Genomic DNA, 22,787 nt, shown 5'->3' with positions numbered 1-22,787 from the left:
AGACTATTGCTATATAGTTGATCATTTGATGAAATTCGTTTAAACCTTAACATTTGAGAAAATGGTAAATGTTTTTTGAGTGACGGTTGATGGAAACTGGTATAATGAATTGAATTTATCAGATCAGTGGATTTGGTGTAAACACTGGTAGTGAGATGAACATCTTGCTTGGTAATTTGAGCATCCAAAAATGTGATATAGTTTGTGCTGACGGTGGAAGTAAATCCGATTCTATCATCCACTGTATTGAGTCTTTCGATGGATTGTGATAATTCTTTTTGAGATCCCTTCCATAGTATGAAAATTTCATCTATGTATCGACGATACATGATGAGATTGTCAATCCACTCTTGTTGATTTAATATGTTGTCTAGTTAAAACCTTTACATGAACAAATTTGCTTAGGATGGAGCAGCGCAATTTCCCATGGATGCCCCTGACAGTTGGATGAAGAACTCCTTTTGCCATTTGAAGTAGCTATGGTAAAGCTTGAAATGTAATAACTCAATGAGGAATACTTTTAGGTTCTCATCTTTGTCAGAATTCACCAAGAAAGATCCCACTGCTTGTAACCCCAAATTGTGAGGAATGGACGTATATAGCGATTTAACATCAATAGTACATAAGATCATGTCCTTTACTGAATCAGGTTTTGTACTTTCTAAGATGTTAAAAAAAATGGTGGTATCCTTTAAAAATGTCGACATGTTCTTTACCAGAGGTTGAAGAAGTCTATCCAAATATTTACCTATAGATTCATGAATGGAATTTATCATGGATACAATGTGTCTAAATGGTGGTTTTGAAAGATCTTTATGAATTTTTGGAATCATGTATATATACGGAATGTTGGGATGTATTTTAGTGAGGTACGTCTTCTTCCGTGATAGTTCTCTTTTCAATAGCTTTGTCAATCACTTTTGTAAGTATTTATTGGAACTTTTTAGTAGGGTCAAATGATAATTACATGTAAATGTTGGTGTCTTGTACATGCCTGTTTACACTTTCTGAATAGTAGTCAGTATCCATAACTGAAGACATAGAGAGTGCCACTGAAGAGGAGGATAGGATTGAAGGGGAGGTGGGCTACCCTTCATGGCATTCAGCTCACAAGTGGACTTCACGCTCATGGATATTCTGTGTTGAAATCCTGGTCTCTACACTTGACCTTACATGGCTGGCACCTCATCCGTCCCTATTCTGGAGTCCACCCTTGTGGGCATGGATAGTGCGCCGTAATGTGACATAATATTTTGCTTCCACTCCCTCCCTATGGGCCCCCCTGCCAAGGCCTTTATCCTCATACTGCAGTGAAAGACAACTGCAGGGGCACTGCACCCCTACAAGCCCCCACTACGGAGTGATGAAGACTCCCCCGAAGACATTTGGGTTTGTTATGGCTGTTACTACATGTTTCATTCTTTAGAAAGACCACTACAATAGTTCCCATTAAAGGCACATATGGAGCACTGCAAAGTGGTGTATGGTCATCACAGTCTCTTGGTACACCGGACGCTCCCCTAGGTGTACTTTACATACAGGGGGTAGACGAGAGACAATAAGGCATCAGGCTAGATAAGACTGACAGGAATGAATAGTGATCTGTAGGTTCATTTAGACCCCTTCTGTACTGGAGATTTACTTAGACACCATACACAGTCCACTTGTGGTTTGGAGAAATGCATGGTTCCTCCTTTGCATACTTGTTGGTGGTGCAACTGGGGTAGTTTCATATACTTGTAACAACGCCAAACCTGATTGAACTCTTCTTTGTAAAGTGCTACAAACATAATCGAAATGGATATTGTAAAATGCCAATAAGGATATGTTTAAAAACAGATGGGGAGATGTAGTGTCTTAAGTTATTTTATGACGGAACCCTTTAGCCTCCTAATGGACTCCATAGAGCTGTGATGCACGTATCAGAGCGCAAAGCCATGAAAACCTGTTTCAGTATGTTGAGTTTGCAGTTACACACAGCAAAATGAAGACGTGTAATACTAAGCTCCGTGTGTGGTGTGGTCATTGGCAGGTACCCAGACGGTGAAGATGCTATAAAGGGCCCTATTCCAGAATTCCTGTATGGAAGACACCAATTGTTATATTTCCATATCAATGCCCCAGTCTAAATTGGAGAGTCATCAATCCTCTGCATTGTCAATAAAGTGATACAACAGAGTGAACAACAAAGTGATGGATGGAATGCTTGAATTAATCTCACCCACTTTTAATTACTCAGGGCGGCATCCCAGGCAATTGTTTTCTGCACACCATGCCACCCCACTGTGGACCCAACCACATGCAAATCAGTCTTTACCCTGCTCACATGGAAACAGTCCATATCAAACTGCCTGGCCTTTCCTGAATTGGAACATAAGCAACCCAGGACATAAAACTAGTTAGGGCTCATCAGCCAGGTATTGATTGGTTCCAGTGAGACAGTGTGCAAGCGACCAACGTCTGAATATATCCGTCCCACCTAGGGTAACACACTAAAGTATATAAAAAGTAAGGGATGGAATGTTTGAATTAATCTCAGTCACTTACTCTGGCTGCATCCTGACCTATTGTTATTTTACACACTGTGCCACCTCAGTTTGGATCCAGCCATGTGCAAATGCTCCAATGGGAACAGTCCAGACCAAACAGCCAGGCTAGGTCCTCCGTGAACCGTAACACAAGCATCCCAGGACTGGTTTGGTACAACGTAATTACCAGTGGCTGAGATTAATTCAAACATTCCATCCATCACTTTTTTGTCTACTTCAGTCTGCATAGTCATTGCGTCTTTGAGCCTCTCTCTAAGGGATTACATTTATTGCTTCTTTTCCCCACAGTGGCAGGGCCTCTTCTTCACTGGACATCATTACGCTGTGCCTGGTCACGGAGGCTTCCTGAACACCTCCCAACTACTATTCACATGTAGTTTACATGCAGCACTGTTAACCAGAATGCATCTCCAATAATGCATGTTACAGAGGATGGTATTTCCAATGAAGTATGCTAGTGATGGAGCAGGGTTTCGCAAAAATGAAACCTGCTCGAATTGATATCCCATAATACGTACTAACAGTAAGCTGTAAAAACGAATGTACACCCAACATGAAAACAAGGGAAATTGCTTTGTGCATGCTTGAACTAACACGTAAAGATATAATATTGTAATAACTGTTGTGTTTTGAAAGAAATGAGAAATGCTGCATGACTAGGCCTCATGTGCATCAGTAATTTTGCATGCTGCATCCTGCATTGAAATAATAAATAATGCTGCTTTGCGCTTAAAGCTTCTGCTAGGTAACTTTAACAAGGAATAGCACAAGGTGACTGGTAAACAGTGAAGGTTTCATTATCACATAATTAATAAATGTTCATTTTCATTTACTTTAGTGTGCTCGATGAAACAGCTATCTTCCTAAACTTGGCTGAAATGGGAGTGGATAATTCGAGGCATGAGTCCGCTCTGCCAGAAGCAAGACAGAATGTGCCATGCACCGCAGATGACATGAGAAGGTTGAAGACAGTGTGTCGAACGACTGCCAAATTAAGTGCCCAGGTGTGGGACCAGAGATTCATTCTGTGGATGATGTTAAAGAATGAATAGAAATGTTACATTCTGTATCATATGAAGTAAACGTGAGAACGAACTAAATCCCAAACCCTGCGAACTAATATAGAACAATGATCTAGTTGAATCAAAGGTGAAGTCACAGTGGTGTGACAATGCCACCTCCCAAGCCCACCAATCCCTTTGTGATTTTATGGAAGTTTGCAACAATTGTGGCATGCTCATGTTAGTTTTAGGGTATAATTGGGGTGCCTTTAGGGGTGTGGTTTACGCTTAGGCTGGCAGGAGAGAAAGAGGGGAGATGCGTCGCTGTCCGTCGGTTTGCAGAGAGGCCTAGCTGTACCTGACCTGTCCTGCTCCTGCACTTTTACTCTTTGTTCCTTGATCCTATTTTGGGGGACCTCCATCATCTCCTATGCCGAGGGCGTGGTTTTCCACAAACCAATAGGTTTGTATTTCTGTCTCTGATCCATACATGCACATTTTTTGCAAATAAGATTTAATCTTGAATCTTTTGTATATACACCTATCCACTCCGTTTGACTCATTGAAAGTATTATTTTAGATTAAACTATTGTCTCTTCATCTATCCTTTCTGAAACTTCTGTTTCCTAAACTATTCACTCCTTCATGCATAATGTCATTGAGTTAATCTGATAAGTTTGTATTTCATTTATGTTGCTGATGTGTATCTCTCCCTTCATGATTTTCACTATTTACATTTGTGACAGAATGCATTGAGCAAACCGCAATTCATTGAGATAAAGCTATCTAACTTTACCAAGTGTCTATGGTTATTTAGTCAACTGTAGGGTTAATTTAGGTATAATAATCATTATCATCAACTATTCAACTTATTGGTCCATCGACCAAGTAGAAGAAAAGTTGATTAATTGAATGGATAGGTATTCAAAAGACGCTTTACATGATTCAAAGAAGAGAAAGGTCATTGAACGAAACAAATTGACAACAGCGCATCAGGGGCTCTGGGTGAATGTGTATGGGCCTTTGTAAAATGTATGAATTGAGTATTGATCCCTGATCAGGTATTGACCACGAGCTGGATCACTAGTGTCATTAAGATTAATGACGGAAAAGAAAAAGGTTCCAAAACCTCGCTGCTGCCCTACTGCTTTTCACCCTTTCACAAAGGAATTTCATCTTGCAATGAAGGCTCAGTCTAGAATGCACAGTTTATTTTGGGGAGAGTTAGAGAGAGATATGGTGTAACGTTTTAACAGACACAGTATTAAATAGGAGTTTGTGGTAAGACATGATTGTGTCAAAGTTGACATGTCAGCAAGGAGAGTGTGTTTCAAACGCCTTTCCAGCACCTGAGGTAGCAACTGGCCAGGGTGGTAACTGAGCTGACTGATTGTACTGATAATCACAGCAGTCTAATCTGAAGGCCGGTGGTTCTCTTTTTACGTCTCTATCCCCTACTTAACGCAAAAGCAGAGTCCTCAGATTTCACTGTATGCTCTTCAATTTGCTGAAACTGCACTATGACAGGAAGTTAAACACTAACCACTGATCACCACTGCAATCTACAGTCACAAGTTCAAATCTGACCAGACCAGAGTTCCATCCTTCAGAAACGGATACATTGAACATCATTAAAATAGGTGATAGTAAAGTGTGTCAATTACAGTGCTCAGATGCAGCAATGATGAGGTATGAGATGCTAAATTAACAAGCACTAGGATAGACAAAATATTGTGTTTTATGTATGAATGCAGGAAAAAAATGCATATGCTAAGTGAAACAGGCATTTTGCCTCCAATATCTTTACCACATTTTTGAGCATCAAGTTTGAAGTGATGCATGGCAACAGCAAGACAAGCTTGTGAATTATAAACAACAGCACTGCAAGCTTCGAGAGTAGAAATCATGTCACAGACATTGGAGGCAGAGAAAGTAATACGTTGTACAGAAATACAGTATATTCTGCTCATTTCTGCATGCAAGAGTTAGTCAAGTGAATCAATCAATCAAACAGGACTTATAAAGCGCAGCCAGTGGAGTTTCTTGAGGTGAGGCTGTTATGGGTTCGCTTATGCAGGGCAAGGATGAGTCTGGCTGCTGAATTCTGTATGGTTTGCAGTCTCTACAGGAGGTGAAGGTTATTACTACATAGAGTCCATTGCTGTTGTCCAGCCGACTGGTGACTATGGTTTGGGGGAGGGTTCGTCTGGGTTTGACGGGGACCTATTTGAAGAATCCAGAACTGGTGACTTTGCCAGTGCTTGACAGTCTTTGCAATATGAATGGCTATAAGAAATCCATTTAAGATACACTAAGAATAAGATGCACTCTGGCAATGTCATGTACGGATCTGCTTGGCACACTCTCAGAGACAGTGCAGACAGCACCTCAAGGTCAGATGTGGACTCAACTGGGTCACTCTTAGGATGCTCTTCCCTTGGAGTAGGTAACCTTGGCCCTCTGGTCCATGCCTTGTGGGTGGCATCCAACTCCAACCCCTTACTTTTTGTCTTGGCCTCTGTACCCTCCTTTTAGCGATGGTAGCCCCCGAAATCCTTGCTCTCTGGGCACCTCAGACAGCCACCCTCTTGACTCCTTTCTCACCGGTAGGAGCTCATTGCCGTCAATGGGCATCTGAGTACTGACACTGACCCTCCTCTGGGCAAGTACCCCCTCCCATTCTAAAGGGACAATGGCCATATGGTGGACATACTCCTGCCCATGGACTTGTGTTATGCTACAGACCTGTACAGAGATGCTGTTCTGGGGAAACCATCCTTGCTACCACCATGGTCTGGCTGGCACAGGTGTCCCACAGAAGAGTGACAGGGGCCCCATTCACTGTGACCTGGAAGCAATGCCTATCACCTTCAGGGATCCAAAGCTGTACCTTCTTGGCTATCTCTCAGTAAGGGATTCTAGGGTATGCTCTACCCTATCCTTCTGGGAATAACTCCACCTAGTGCTACACTAGCCCCCACTGTAGAGTACTATTAGACCTGGCACCACTGGCGTGGGTCTCCCCTGCACTTTTTGCCTTTGCCTCCTGTGTTTTGGCTGTGTGTTGGACTCTATTTTGCTGGTCTAGATGCTTTGGGCACTTAGCCACTGTTGTTCAGTGCCAAAGTGCAAGTGCTCCCTTTGTAAATTGTTGTTCTGGATTGGTGTTTCCATGATTAGCTGATTTGATTTACTAGTCAGTCCCTAGTACAGTGCACTGTGTGTGCCCAGGGCTTGCAAATCAAATGCTGCTAGTTGGCTGCAGCACTGATTGTGCCACCCACGTAAGCAGCCTGTAAATGTAACTCAGGCCTGCCATTGCAGAGCCTGTGTGCAGTCTGGTATTGCCAGGTAGGCCCAAGGTACCCCTGTGGGCAGGGTGCACTGTATGTGAAAGGTAGGACATGCCCTGGTGTGTGTGGCATGTCCCGATAGTGAATTACTGTCAATTTCATTTTTCACTATTGCAAGGCTACCTGTTCCCACAGTATAGAATGGGGAGTTTGTTTATAACATCTTATAAACATAATTACCCCTGGGAACTAGGTAGGAAAATAAAGTGTAGTATGCCTGAACTCAGATTGTTAAAATGCATCTTTTAGTGAAGGTGATTTTTACATTCTGTGTTTGAAAATACCACTTTTAGAAAGTAGGTATTTTCTTGATAAGCCATCCAGTGTGCCCCTGCTAGGCTTGTGTATTGCATGTCTGGCTTGGGATGAGTCAGGACTGGGCTGAATAGACCTGGGCTGCACTTAGAGTAGGGAGAGGAGATTTTCTTTAACCTGAATGGGCCTGGTCTGCCTTTCCACAATTCTGTCTCCACCATCCTGCCAGGAAGCTTTACCAGAGAGGACAGAACCAGTTTTGACTAAGCACAGAGCTTCTCTGCCACCAGAGAACAAAGGATTTTGTAGTATAAATATTGGGGCCCAGACCCCATAACTTTAGATCACTTCTGGGAAATCAAGAGGAACCTTTGCCAAGGAGAAGAGCCGGAGAAGCTGAGGAGGAATACTGCCCCTGTGCTGTTTGCTGTCTGGGGTTTGCCTGCAGTGGCTACTTGCTGTCAAGGAAAGGAGAAAGGACTTTGCTGTTTGCTGTGTCCCCTGCTTGAGGAAGATCTCCAAGGTCTTAAAACTGAGCTTGCCTCCTGTTCTGAAGTCTCAGGGTCTTTTAAAGACTTCACCACCAGCTCCCCCGAACTTCCTTGCTGGGAGTTCTGACCTGCAAAGAAGTGCTTGCTGTTATTTGGGACCGGTTCCCGACGCATCGCCGAACAAATCTTCGCAGCGCCTGCCCCAGCTCAATAAATCACGGCACGCCACTTCGAGTGCAACGATCTCCAAAGTCTGAGATCACTGCACAGATCCCTGCTGTGCGGCTGCAAGAATCCACGCATCGTCCCGGATCGTTGCATCACGGAGCCAAGTCTGTTGCATTATTCGGGGCCGCAGTAAGAAACCGGTGCATCACCTCCCTACGCAGCAAGAAACCGATGCATCACCTCCTCTCTGATAAGGAACTGATGCATCACCTCCCCTGTGCAGCAGTAAGGAACCGACGCATCACCTTCCCTGCGTGCAAGGAACCGACGCATCACCTTCCCTGTGGCCATTTTAGTTTTTTGTGCGTGACACATCCAAGGTACTTTGTGTGAAAAGTGTTGCATCTGCAATTTGCTTTGAATGAACTATTTCTACCATCTGAAAGTCATATTTGTATTACTGTATTGTGGATTTTTGTTGTTTGGGTTTAGATAAAGATTACTTATTTTTCTAAACTGCTGTGGTTTTCATTTGTAGTGTTTTCACTGTATTACTGTATGTGCTCACAAAGCTTTACACACTGCCTCTGAGATAAGCCTGTCTGCTTGAGCCAAGCTATCAAGGGGGTGAGCGGTGATTATTTTAGAAGTGATCCCCCTTACCCTGACTAGAAGCAACGGTCCCGATTTGGACAAAGGTACCTACCTCTGCCAACTAGAGACCCCCATTTCTAACAAGTACCTACCTGTGGGTGGCTTCTGGTTACATACAAAGTGCCCCCTCGTATGCCTGGTCTGTAGACAGTCAAACCAATGGACTTGGTAATGTGTCACCATGTGCTTCTTCCGACCAACATCCCTGTCTCCTCCTCCTTAGTTTTCTGAGAATCCCCTTTCTAAAAACTCTTTTAGGGCCCTTTAGGGAACTTTTCTGATTTATCTTGGCCTTATCCTTCCCCCTATGGCAAAGAACCTGGGCCACTCTCCCAGGAGTCACTCTTGGTACCTACTTGGACACTCCGATGCAATGCCAGAGGTCAGCCTTTGTCCAAAGGTCACTGAGCACAGTGAGCTTGGAGTCTAACAGGTCCTAGGGTAACTATGTAAAGCAACTACTCAAAATGTGTCCTTGTATAATCAAATTATAAAGCCCATCACAATCCTCCACCCACACATCCTTGCCGGATGAGTCCATAAATCTGGTCGGACTGCTTCTGGTTATCACTTAACCACAGATGATGCAGTTTGGGGGGTGATACCAAATTTGCGGATCAGTGCCTCCTTCATAGGGGCATTCCTGACCTGATCAGATGCATCTAGCGGCAATAGTATACCTCTCGCAACAGTGGGCTTGTTCGTCCACAGACTAATGCCCCAGCTCTGCTCTGGTAGTCTGTGCACTTCTGAATCACTGCCACCATCATCACTGGACTCAGGTGCCCTCCAGGACCTACAGTGATTTCGCCACTAAATGATTATTCTTATTTTCCTAGTCGAGATACCAGAACACTGAAAAATACTTTTTGGACTAATTTCAATATGCAGTCCCTCATACGCCCTATTGAAGAGAGCAGTTGCTGTTGATCACCTTCTGTGAAAGATGGCGCTGATCCAAATGCACATTTTCAGTACTCTGCAGTCCGAACCCAGAAATGCATGCAAGGAATAAGCATGTTAAGTTGACTTGTTTTGCAATATACAATTATTGCATGTTTATAAAATTTGTTGTATGGGTTCTATGCTGTAAAGCAACTTCCAAAGAAATAGAAAGATTTTAAATTACGCCATGTCTCTTCCAAGACGCACAGTTGCACGATTCTGTTTATGCGTAAAGTTCCTGGAGACAGGCGGAGGTTTACCTTGGTAGAAAATGACTACTTCTATGTTACCTTAATTGTAGGTAAGTAGAAGAGGCAGGTAGGTGCTGATGAAAAGCCCATTTTCCTTGACTGTACTCCTCTATAATTACTCCTCCTCTTTCTTGCTAGCTGGTGTGCATAATAAAGCTAACTAGTCATGTTTGATGTTGCTACGGAAACACAACTCGTTTTGAGGTTAACCTAACTCCTGAATGCGTGCAGTGTTGTGGGTGACTCAACAATCTTTGAGGTTTGATTTTTGTTCCTTCCTCCCGCCTCCTCTCCCTTATGGAGAGTTTTTGCCTTCTATAAATAGCATCTAATTTGGCATGTCTGTCTGTACAAGCACATGAAGTGGTGTCTTACAGTATTTATCCTGAAACAAGGAAGCAGAAATATGTGTCAACGCAAAGCTGTAGAGCAATGTTTCTGGTAAACTCCGTACAAGGTGACACTATATCGGGGTACACGGTCTCCTTTAATTTTACTCTGGGCGACGTGGCACCTAATGTAATAACATAACATAACATGTACTTTTGTATAGCGCACGTATCACCCGAAAGTCTCAAGGCGCTGAATAACAGATGTATATTGTTACCCAACTCAATGGTACTCATTTTATCGACCTCAGCTGGATGAAAGGCTGAGTGGACCCGCTGGGATTAGAACCTGTGACCATGAGGTCGAACACAGGCCCCTACAGTGGATGCATTTGTCCACTGCGCCACCAGACCCGGTGATATCATGCCAAGTCAAATCCATTCAGATGAATCCAAAGCGCACACAGACAATTAGCATCCCATCGCTAATCCCCTTCGTCTTGCAAAGGTATCAGTACACTAGTACCTCCCTGCTCAAGAACTTCATCAGTGAAGGCAGACTTTATATGGAACTTCCAACCTGGGCACAGCACAAACTCCTCTCTAAAGTTTCTGAGTTATGCGGGCATTTCATGGCTGGTTTCAGCTTTTCCTGCGGATTATCACTGAATTTTCAGAAGATTCGGATATCATAGCTCTACAAAGGGATGAGATCTTGGGGAGCGTAAGAGGTCAGGTTCAGAAACGGTTCAATTCATATCTCTCACTGTTTTCAACAGTTGAAATTAGGGATGCATAGCAGTGAAGGCCTGAGTGTCCCATGGATTTCATGATGCTTGGAGACCTTTGCACTAGTCATACTACATCATGAAATCTGTTGCACAAAGAAGCAAAGGATTTTGACTACAATTGAGCAAAGCTTGTGCACTCTGTACACTTTGTCACAGCAAAGCAAATTACAGTTTCCAACCTAGCATGGTCATTGGTATAACCTTTTTTCCACTGCCAAAAATAATTTAACGCTCACAATCATGTGAGTTTGTGCACTATTTTCTGCACATTCCCTCACACTTCGTATGATAAAATATTTACTCATATTAATGGCAGGAGTACATTTGTGCCAAGACTGGGATGTAGTTGAAATGCCTAAAATCTATGTAAACAAAACCTCAGTGGCTGTGTGCTGTTAGCTTACACAAATCCAAATTTCAGGAATATTTAAAAAGAAATCCAGTATCAAAATCAATGCAATCAATTAGGATAGTGTAAGAAGTAAACAGGTGCTACAGGGGGAAAGAAATGCCACTAAATATTCCTCGAGGAGTACAGCGTCCATGTTATGCTATGCTATGTTAATCTAACTTATATAGCGCGTGAATCACCCCAGATGGGGTATCTTGGTGCACAGAAGGATCACAGACAATGGAAACACCAGATCAAAACAATTCTGTCTTGAGCAGCTTCCTGAATTTCAGATGGTCCGAGCGTGTGCGCATGTGGTATTGTAACATATTCCAATAGAGAGGGGCTAAATGTGAAAAAGACCTTCCTCCCATATGGGACTTTCTCATGTGGGGGACAGCCAGGAAAGCTTTGTCACTTGATGTGAATCGCCTAGCTGAACAGTAAAGTTTCAGCGTTGTGATAAGATGGTCCATGTATTTATTTATTTTATTTATTTATAAAGTGTTGTATAGCGCGAACATGACACTTACGGGTATCAGAGCGCTTCTCAATTTTGGGTGAGAGGGATACAGTATTGGGAAGCAAAAACATTTGCTCATTACATGATAATACAAGATGCGGGCAATAATCTAGTAGGTGTCCGAAACCTTCACAAGAGGTTAGGGCGGATACAGCAATGGGTGAAGAACATTCAAACATATATGAGTACAATGCATGCTAAATAATGGTATTCCCGGGTATATAATCATGTCCAAAGTCAATCAAGATGAGCAAATAGAGGGCAGCAATGTAGTCTACTAGTCAAGGCCTATTCAGGCAGTAACTTGAGCATTAGGATTTTTTTTACTTCTTTCTTGAAGGAATCGGTCGAGGAGATTGTACGGATTTCTGGATGAAGAGAGTTCCAAATCTTTGGGGCAATGCCAGAGAAGGCTCTGTTACTCGATCTCTTTTTGTGGAAAAGCTGTGGTTTCAGGAGCATTGTACTTGCACTTCATAACACTCTGCAGCCCTCTGATAGTTCTCGTTTTTGAGCCAGATAGATGGGGGTCTTGAAGTGGAGGGCTTTGTGCGTCATGCAGGCAATTTTTAGGTGCATTCTGGCATCGTATGGTAACCAGTTTAGGGACGTTAGGGCTCGGGAAATATGATCTTTTCTTTTTGTCCCAGTAATCAGTCTCGCTGCTGCATTAAGGGAAGCCCTTAACGGGGCCAAGCTCAGTTTGGGGAGACCACACAGTGTGGAACTGCCATAGTCTAGTCTTGGCAAAACTAAAGCTTGTACCACCAATTTGAAATCTTTCTGTGGAAGGAATGGTTTGAGATTCCTTAGTATACACAACTGATGTGTGACTCCCTTGGTTGCATTGCTGATATGGTTCTTCATATTCAGGTGCAAGTCTAGTGTGATTCTGAGCGATTTAGCTGACTCAATGATGTGGGGGGAACAGTTGAAGGTTGTGAGGTATTTCATCTAAAGGTCAGTCTAGGGAATGTGATTAGGGGGAGCGATGAGAAGGAATTCCGTTTTGGATGTGTTGAGCATGAGGTAGTTGTCCGTGAGCCAGTTTTGAGTGTTCATCAGGATTGAGTTGAGTGAGATGATGTCTTCTGGGGAGGTGATTTTCAGATAGAGCCGAGTGTCATCCGCATACATATGAAAAAGGATGTTTGCGGAGTTCAAAGCATTTGCTAGCGGTTCCAAGAATAAATTGAAGAGTATGGGTGAAAGAGCGGACCCCTGTGTTACCCCCATAGATACTGTATGGGGCTGAGATAGAGTATGATTCAACTTTATTCTTTGTGATCTGTTTTGAAGGAAGGAAGTGAACCACTTCAGTACCGACCCAGAAAGGCCCATCCTGTGTTCCAGAGTAGATAGTAGTTTGATGTGGTTCACAGTGTCAAAGGCAGAAGATAAGTCTAGGAGGATCAATAAGCAGGATCTAGGTCTAGGAATTTTAAGATGTTATCTGTGATTTGCATGAGTGCCAATTCGGTGCTGTGTCCTTTCCTGAAGCCAGACTGATGATGATCCAGCAGTTGGAATTTTTCTACGTGTGAGCAGAGTTGGGTTAGCACGCATTTTTCAAGAAGTTTTGTCAGTGTGGGGATGTTGGAAATGGGGCGGAAGTTGTTCAGATCGGAACGGTCTGCGTTAGTTTTTTTTAGGATACAGGAGACCTGTGCTGATTTTAGACAGTCGGGGATCGTGCCTTGCACTAGAGAAGCATTGACAATCTTGGACAAAAGGGGAGGATGGAGGCTTTTATTTCCTTGAAGATGGGAGGGGGAAGAGGGTTGCTGAAGTGGTTAGATGGCTTGATTGCGATGAGGGTGTTGTAAATGTCATCTTCATTGAGGTGAGTAAAGGTGTGTCAGGATGCGCTGTTTTTGAAGCTTAAACTAGGGGGGATGAGTGGCTCTTGGTGGGTAAGTAGGGCTGTGGCTTTATATATTGGGAGAAGCGTCCTCTTTGATTCAATGTCTAAATTGATGCTATTAGTTTTGTGAGAGAAGAAGGCGGCTAAGTCATCACAGGAGGGAGAGCTGTCACCAAGGTCATGGTGGTTGGGTGCCTTGACCGAATGTTGTTTAATGAGTTCAAATAGTTTCTTAGGGCGGTTGTTAGCTTGATTGAGTTGGGATCTGAAAACGTCTGTTTTTGCACTCTTGACTTTTTTGTTGTAAGAATTCCTAATAGATCTAAGCAGCTTTAAATGTTCGGTGGAAGGCATGGATCTTCATGATCTTTCGTCTGCCCTCAGCTGACGGCGTTCGGAGTTTAGGTCGGAGTTGAACCAAGGTTTGGAAATTTTTTGGGAGGCGTTTTTTTGCTGTGGAGGGGCAATAGCATCCATGATATTAGAAATAGAGGAATTATAAAAATCAGAGAGGAGTTTACATCCTTCAAATCTGTTTGTGGGGACAAGGTATTTTTGCAACGGGTAGCTAGTTCTTCAGTGTTTATATTTCTGAGGTTCCTTTTCCATTACTTTGTTTTCATGGGCTGGACCCCTTTTACCGATACCTTCCTGTTGATGAAGTAGAGTATGTAGAAGTGGTCAGACCAATCGCATGGGTTAATGGAGTCCAGAGTGAGGGTGTTACCTTTGGCTATAATGAGATCCAGACTTTCACCTTTATTGTGAGTTGAGCTATCACAGAATTGTGTAAGTTCATGACCCAACAAGAAGGATTTCAGGCAATTCACTACATGATCATTAGGGTTAGACCAGTGTAGGTTAAAGTCTCCTAGGAAGATTTGGGACACTAGAGGGTCGTCATTGGAAGAGATGATTTCCATTAAGTGCTCAATGAATGGAAGATTGTCTCCTGTGGGGTGGTAGAATGTATGTAGTTTGCAAACCGGGCGGGCTTTGCACGCAATAGTGATGCATAGGTATTCACATGAGATTGGAGTAGGGGATTCTATTTGCGAGACCAAGAGTGTGTTCCTGTGTATACAAGCTATTCCCCCACCCTGTTTCAGTGATCTGTCCATACGAATTATGTCATAACGAGGTGGGACTAGAAGATCAAGGGTAGGGGAGGAAGAGCAATTTAGCCAGGTTTCTGTGAGGATAATGATATCCAATTCATTGGTTAGGATGAGATCATAGATATCCGTGGCATGTTTACTATGGATCCTTGAGCACTCCACAAGAATTATCTTCAAAGTTGAGAGTAAGCCTCCTCAGTTACTGTAGTCACCAAAAACAAAGTCATATGCTCGGTATTCTTCATGGTATTCATTTTTCTTAAAGATCAAACATTCACTCCTTGATGGCTCCCTCAAAACACTAGTCAACAAGCGTTTTGTCACGTTTGTTTTGCCTTGAAAAATTGAAAATAAGCAAGATACAGAATGCAATACAAGGTATATCGAGGCAAATTGCTGTAAAATTGTATAGAAGTTGTGTTTCCAACGGGAGAGGACTCCACGTTATCGTGCATCAAATGTCTGAGTACATTCAGTATATTGCAGCTGCAGCTGCTCTGGGGAAGCAGCAGTGGGGTGGGAAAAAAATTACTTACCTGCCGACCATAGCCTCTCCTCCGTCCTCTTCCTGGCTTCTTCTGTGCAAGCAGGAAGCACTCAGGCTCCCAGGCTCCCCATAGCCAATCACAATGCTGCAATGCAGTGTGGTGATGGGACTGACTACCCTAGTTCGGCACTCAGCTAGGGACTGGGAGCCTGGGCGTGCCCACCACTCCTCCCCCTACTCTGAGAGCAGAGCAGATCTGCCCCACCCCTACAAGATGCCGCAGCAGGAACAAATAAAATGATAATAATGTCAAGTTATTAACATTTAGTTTTCCTTTTTTAATTCTGTGAACCTCAGCGGAGGAGCCGCCACTGGTATATTGATTATTTTTCACTTTCAAGGGAACTATAACTTGCAACTTTCTATATAGAACAACCCCGGGGAAGTTGGTTGGAAAGACTTTGACCAACGACGAAGCTCCTTAAAACCTTGTTTGAGAAAAAGGGGATAAGAGGTTTTTTCATGTAGAAAATTCTTCCACATGGAGAAAAAAAGAAGAAAAATAAATTAGCAAATGTATTTTCATTTAGTCAGGGAGTTTCGCATGAGCAAATGCTTGGCGTACATTTGCTCATGCGAAATGAAATGCCCAAAACATTATGAGATTACTTCAGGGAAAACAGTGACTGTCCCGAGAAGTATTTGTGCAAATAATAGTGAATTCCAAAAAAGTCTTGAATTTATTTCACAGGACTAAATCAAGGGGAGCTACTTTCCGATTGGTTTTTGAGAAACATACCAGTGGCGTGATAGTACACATGCTCTTAATCCTTAGGAGCTATTTGCTCAAACAAGCTTTTAGATAGATATTGTACTTTTTTATGTGCTAAATGTTTTAACATGTGCAAAACGTCTCAGGCAATGCCTTTCTGCTACTGCATGATCTCTGTGAATGGCAGTGCAGTATACTATGCAATGCACCATATTTCATAAATGAACTCTAGAAAATCATTAATACCTGACATTTGAAGCAAATTTGCGGCCAGTGCCTCTGTTTCAATTACAACATGACAAGGGAATTAACCGAGTAACACCTTTCAACTAATCATTCCTTTTTACGGTCCTATGCATCAAGTAACATTGACTGGAACGGGACAGTCAAAGCTAGCTGACTGTCCAATTAAGAATGGACCGTTTACAAAAATGAAAAAATGAGTTTATGAATAAGAATTTGCTAAAGAATAAAACCCTAACATGTAACATGCACTGGGAAAGGACATTGTCACTTTATTTGAAAGGAGGTGGAAAGGGTCAGGTTTTAGGAGCTGGATACTCTGCACAATGTACTAACCCTGACACCACTGAAATGAAATGCAATGACCACAGGACAATCTGAATATGTAGCTGACAGAAAATAAATAAAGGAAACAATGGGTATTGAGTGCAAGGTTGTGGTTTCTAGTCCTGGGGTCTCAGGTAAGATGAAGCACAAGAGACCATGCTTTTGCCAAACAAGCAGTAGCGGCTCGTGGAGGGAGTTCGGTGTGGCAGTGAAGGGGCTGGGTGGGGAAATGTAAACACAGGAATATGGATGAACGGAGGTAAGTACACATTTAAGTTAATAAAACAAATTCCTTTGCGCGCGCTGCATCACATTTTGCGATGCAGCGCACGCAACGAAATTCGTTTTATTAATTTAAATGTGTACTTACCTCCGTTCATCCATGTTCCGGTGTTTACATTTGCCCACCCTGCCCCTCCCCCGCCTCACTGCCCCACCGAACTCCCTCCACGAGCCGCTACTGCAAACAATCTTGGCTGCTGTTGTAGCAACAACACATATCGAGTAATTAAAACACGTGTGACATGATTTTGAAAAAAAGGGCAGGAAGATGCAGGGGAGTGGCAAAACCAAGATAGAACCAATGATCAAAGTTGCAAAGGAATAAAACACAGGGGGGCAATGACGGACATAGAATATAGTGAACTGATTGCAAGTCTGTCTGTTTACCACATACATTATTATAAATTGTTTCATAGTTGTTGTGCATTCTACTATATTTTACAAAAATACAGTAAAATGAAACACAATTCACAGAGTGATCAGGGCAATTTAAGAATGTGTATCACGAACAGCAGCTAGCCCAACATGTTCAGGTGAAAACAGACGACTTAAATCAAAAGCTATGAACAAGCAACATAATAGTGAACCTATTTGTTTTATAGTATTTAAAAAATATATATATGTTTTTACAAACCTTTTCATCTAAAGCTTTGTGGTGCTCAAACAAAGATTTCAGTGCCTTAAGAACTTCAACCTCACTGGAGACTCCTGAGGGAGACTGTGCTTGTCGTTTCACCACCGTCATCCTCAGAGACCGCTCATGCCTGGAAACAAGGCACTCCAAATGCTCCAACAGAAGCTGTTGAATAACACATACAAAGAATAAACTCAGATCAATTCCATCTTAAGATGATGCCACTAATATGCAAGTTCACAATATGTTCAGTACTACATTCTTATGGCGAGCTGCTGACTTCCTAAAGAAACGAAAGAGAACAATGTGAAAACTGTTAACCAACGAGAATTGTGCGATCTTATTCAATAACAGCTCTACTTTTTTAGCCTATGTATAAACCACATTTTTGTAGTAATCCTGACAAAGAACTAATCAAACCAGACAAATTTAATTCACGATCAAGAGTTTATGTAAACTATGCATTTACAATGGCTTTCATTAATCACATTTTTAATTTCTATTCTTTAGTCTCTGAAGTGTAAGACCTATCGATGTTCAATGTCTGGATATCTGGATTTACTGCTGAAAGGACACATTTGTTCGATCAAGGAGATTGGAAAATGAAGTCTAATTGATAGACACAATCTATGTGTACTTCCAGTACGAGGTACATTGTCATGATGTTTAGGTGTGAATATGTTTCTGTGCCTAGAAATCAGCAGCGAAGTCTGGTTTATATCGCAAAACACGGATATTTAGATATCCTGATTATAACTCTGAATTTGCGGATAACTGGAGCCTATTTACCATTAAAATGACTTATCTGCGAGTCTTATCTCACTCCTTAGGAACGTTCTTGCAAAATAGGATTACAAGAACGAATATTCCTCAAAGAGAGGTATTTCCAGTGTTTAATCCACAGTAGCACTGCACAGAAATCTCTCGAATGGGTTAACAGTGAAATGATGAGTGGTAACCCCGTCAAGGAAAAAAGTCTGTGCCCCCTTCCCAAATAGTGGACACTCCTTAGACCTTCCTGAGAGCCAGAGGTCCTTGGAGAAGCTAGACCAGCACATCGCAGTTTTAAACGTCACTCATGTACGCCTTGCGCACACAGGCTCAGTAATACTGAATTGGTAGGACAAGTGTCTATGTGAGGCATGTGGTCTGATTTTTATTTTGCTACCCCCATCACATGAGTCCCTGCTGCCAGCATGGCACAGTCTGGCTCGAGTGAATTTACCCTCCCAGCATAGCAACTTTCAAGCATTTCTGTGCCTTCTCTGATCCGATTTGAACATTTTGCCAGATTTTGCCTCCAGCAACTTAGGCTTTTAGGTTTCAATTAGACAGCCCTGACATTGAGAGACAGAGAGCACACTTTTAATGAACTCTAAGTAAAATGGATAAACACATCTTTATCTCTTCATTGTTCATACTACTTTGATATTTGATGAAAAGCACTACCAAAAACATTCTCTTAGGAAAAAAAGGCTGAATACCAGGAATTTCCTCAGAAACATCGCCTACAATTAAAGAGCCCTTTTCCAAAATTCATGCGATTATCGAAACGAAATTCTACACTGGCAAGTGGAGTAGTCGAGACAAAATATACTGGTGGGTTTCATGATGAGTTTGGAATTCATTAAACATATTATGAGCTGCAAGACGAGACATTGATGAAGGACCAAGTTATCAATATAAGAGATATTATAACAAACACTATGATGACTGTAAGTGTTCTATATTTACAAGATCACTTTTTTGATCTTATAATATCCAAAGCCTGACGTCACCCTGGGGAGCTATGAATGCATTTTCAGACTATATTTCAATTAATGCAACCATGGCCCTCAATATCACACCAATATATTCCCTACCATATAATAATGAGTAACTGACCACAATATCAATCCTTGGGACATCATGCCATGTAAGCAGCTACCCTTATAAGACGCCACAGTCATGAAATTGCTACCACAAGACTAAAAGTTACTTGGAGAAAGTGGGTTATTATTTTCGGAATGTGGAATCGTAACTCATCTGATCAATGCACCCAGGTTAGGTCTCAACACAAGTCTCAATGAAATGATGCTCAATCTTTGGTAGCTGTTGAACAAGCAGACAATTTCCCAGAGAAATGCATATTAAGTTCAGCAGTGCCAACAGAATCAAAGTCAAGAAACGTAAAGCAATACCAATATTAAAAAATAGAGACAAACGATTAGGTATGGTCCAAGGCTGACCTGGTGAAAGTCCTTCCAAGTAAGATTCTTAGTTGTCAAGCTCCCAACGAAGCCACTGATTACAGCACCAAATGTTCTGAGCAGGACTGAGCTGTATTTTGAATATGCCAAGGTAGCTTTATCATTGTGATAGATTTGCAGCCTCTTTTAGTTCTAAAAATCCACCAGCATGGCAAGGCTTGTGTTTGTAGTAGGGCAGGGGTCTACAAGCCAAATATCTGTACTGTCGGCGTCTCTTAAAAAGATCAGAGTGAAATCAACATGGTTCTCTTGTCTGCCTTGGGGGCACCCTTCCCGGGCAAGCCTCAGCTTGTGCTCTCAATCTCCAAGAAGTGGAAAAATTACTAGGCCCCACCTTTCCTTTTCTCTACCTGCTGAAAAAAAGCTCTTTCTTGTCAGTCCTGCTTTGGCCAGCCTGGTATCTGCCCAGTCAATACTCCTACAGGGTCCAGTCCTATGTGGGTACCTGGGTCCTCTTGGAGTCATTCTGGTTTGTGTCCTAGGAGCTGGCAAAAAGGGTTGAGCCACATAACTCATGGAAGGCATATCCAGACTCTGAGTGCCACCATGATCCTGGAGTCTTCTGGCAAGAAGACCTTCTTCGTCATGTGCCGTTTTCCCAGATCCAGGATTCTTCTGAGGCGGTGATGGTTAGGTGTCAGTCTTATCCTTGGTACTGGCAGTGATTGGAGAATGTTTTCTATCCAGTCTGTCTACTTTCTTAACCCCTTCGATGATCATGACGTAATGGTTACGTCATGAGCATCGGTGCCCCTGTGCTCATGACGGAACCATTTCGTCATGAGGCCAGGGGCACGAAATCCCTCTGCTGCAGCCAGCAGAGGGATTTCTATTTAATCCCTTTGACCTTGGAAGCTGAGGAAGAGCTTCCCCAGCTCCTGAGGCCTCCTCCCTGATTTCTGTGCAATGAAGATCAGCGCGCACGTCGCGCTGTCTTCATTGCACAGAAACCGAAACTAAAATGAGCCTTTAGGCTCCCTCCCCAGTGGATCCCAGGTATCCCTCCCCAGTGGATCCCTGCTTGGGCATTGCCCCAGGAGGGCGATCTCCAAGCAGGGATCCACCCACTAGACACCAGGGAGGGGGGAGCGGCCCCTTGGGCAAGGGCTTTTGCTCCCCCCAAATGTAATGGGTGTGATTTAGTCTTTTTGCCCCCCCTGGGGGGCAGATGGGGGCAGTAGCCCCCAATATGCCCCCCCGGGGGTACAAAAAGCCCACTAGACACCAGGGATATTTACTTTTGGGTGCATAATTTATTAGGGTGGGGGCTGCCCATAAAAGGCATGTCCATGCCCACACCCTGCACAATTTACAGCCCCAGGAGGGCAAAAAGCCCAGTAGACGCCAGGGATTTATTAGGCAAATTTGAATTAGGGTGGGGGCATTGGCATGCCCGTTTTGGGCAGCCCCCACCCTAATTAAAATTTGCCCAAAAAACTCCCTGGCGTCTTGTGGACTTTCTGCCCCCCCTAGCGGGCAGATGGGGGTATTAGCCCCCAATCTGCCCCTCCGGGGGGAGCAAAAAGCCCACAAGACACCAGGGATTTTTCGGGGGCAAATTTGAATTAGGGTGGGGGCTCCCAAAATGGGCATGCCCATGCCCTCACCCCCGCCCACAAAAGTAACAGCCCCCAATCTGCCCCTCCGGGGGGGGCAAAAGGCCCCCTAGTTGCAGGGATTTTTTTCCAAATTTTAATTAGGGTGGGGGCATTGGCATGCCCGTTTTGGGCAGCCCCCACCCTAATTAAAATTTGCTCAAAAACTGCTTGGCATCTAGTGGACTTTCTGTCCCCCTGGGGGGGGGAGATGGGGGCATTAGCCCCCAATCTGCCCCGCCGGGGGGGCAAAAAGCCCACTAGACGCCAGGGATTTTATTGGGGCAAATTTGAATTAGGGTGGGGGCTTCCAAAACGGGCATGCCCATGCCCTCACCCCCGCAAAAATTACAGCCTTCCTGCCCCCCTGGGGGGCAGATGGGGCAGTAGTCCCTAATCTGCCCCCCGGGGGGCAAAAAGCCCACTAGACCCCAGGGATTCTTCTTGGAAAATTTTAATTAGGGTGGTGGCATTGGCATGCCCGTTTTGGGCAGGCCCCACCCTAATTAAAATTTGCCCCAAAAACTCCCTGGCGTCTAGTAGACGTTCTGCCTCCCCTTGGGGGCAGATGGGGTCATCAGCCCCCAATCTGCCCTGCTGGGGGGGGCAAAAAGCCCACTAGACGCCAAGGATTATTGTGGGGCAAATTTAAATTAGGGTGGGGGTTGCCCAAGACTGACATGCCCATGCCCCCACCCCCTCCCTGCAAACTTACAGCCTTCCTGCCCCCGTGGGGGACAGATGGAGCAGTAGCCCCCAATCTGCCCCCCTGGGGGGCAAAAAGCCCACTAGACGCCAGGGATTGTTTGGGGCAAATTTTAATTAGGGTGATTTTTTCAGCTATAATTGAGGTTTGCAGGGGATTCTGGGTAAGGAAACGTTGGGGGATCCACACAAGCCATACCTCCCTGGAAGCCCCCGGGTGTCTAGTTTTCAGAAATGTGTAGTTTTGGTATGTTTCCCTAGGTGCCGGCAGAGCTAGGGTTCACAAACTACAGCTAGGCACTTTGCCAAAAAAGGGTCATTTTCCACTGCAAAATTGAGGTGTGACCATGTTGCGTTTGGTGCAGTTACCTGTAGTGAGCACTAGGCCGACCCGCACAAGTGAGGTACCATTTTTCTCGTAAGACTTTGGGGAACGCGGGGTGGGTGGAAATCTGTGGATCCACGCAGATTCCAGAACTTTCCACCACAGAAATGTGGGGAAAATGTGTTTTTTTGACAATTTTTTAGGTTTGCAAGGGATTCCGGGTAACAGACCCTGGTGGGAGGCAGTCAAGTCACCCCATCCTGAATTCCCCTGTGTGTCTAGTTTTCAAAAATATATAGGTTTGCTAGATTTCCCAAGGTGCCCGCAGAGCTAGGGTTCAAAAACTACAGCTAGGCACTTTGCCAAAAAAGGGTCATCTTTCAGTGCAACATTGAGGGGTGACCACGTTGCGTTTGGTGCCGTTTCCTGTCGCGGGCACTAGGCCGACCCGCACAAGTGAGGTACCATTTTTCTCGTAAGACTTT

General features: G+C 43.7%; 1 protein-coding gene across 3 annotated transcripts in view; it reads right to left on the bottom strand.

The window, feature by feature from the left end:
- PPFIA2 (PPFI scaffold protein A2) overlaps positions 1 to 22,787 on the bottom strand; it is a 1,995,062-nt gene that overhangs the window by 976,316 nt on the left and 995,959 nt on the right. For all 3 annotated transcript variants that reach the window (XM_085652973.1, XM_085652974.1, XM_085652975.1), the window contains one exon: positions 17,429 to 17,593. In XM_085652973.1, coding sequence (XP_085509099.1) covers positions 17,429 to 17,593 — 165 coding nt within the window. The remainder of the gene's footprint in view (positions 1 to 17,428; positions 17,594 to 22,787) is intronic.

The sequence above is a fragment of the Triturus cristatus genome, chromosome 4_1 (assembly GCF_964204655.1).
Source record: "Triturus cristatus chromosome 4_1, aTriCri1.1, whole genome shotgun sequence".
Taxonomy (NCBI): Eukaryota; Metazoa; Chordata; class Amphibia; order Caudata; family Salamandridae; genus Triturus; species Triturus cristatus.
This window is presented reverse-complemented; position numbering and strand designations above follow the sequence as displayed.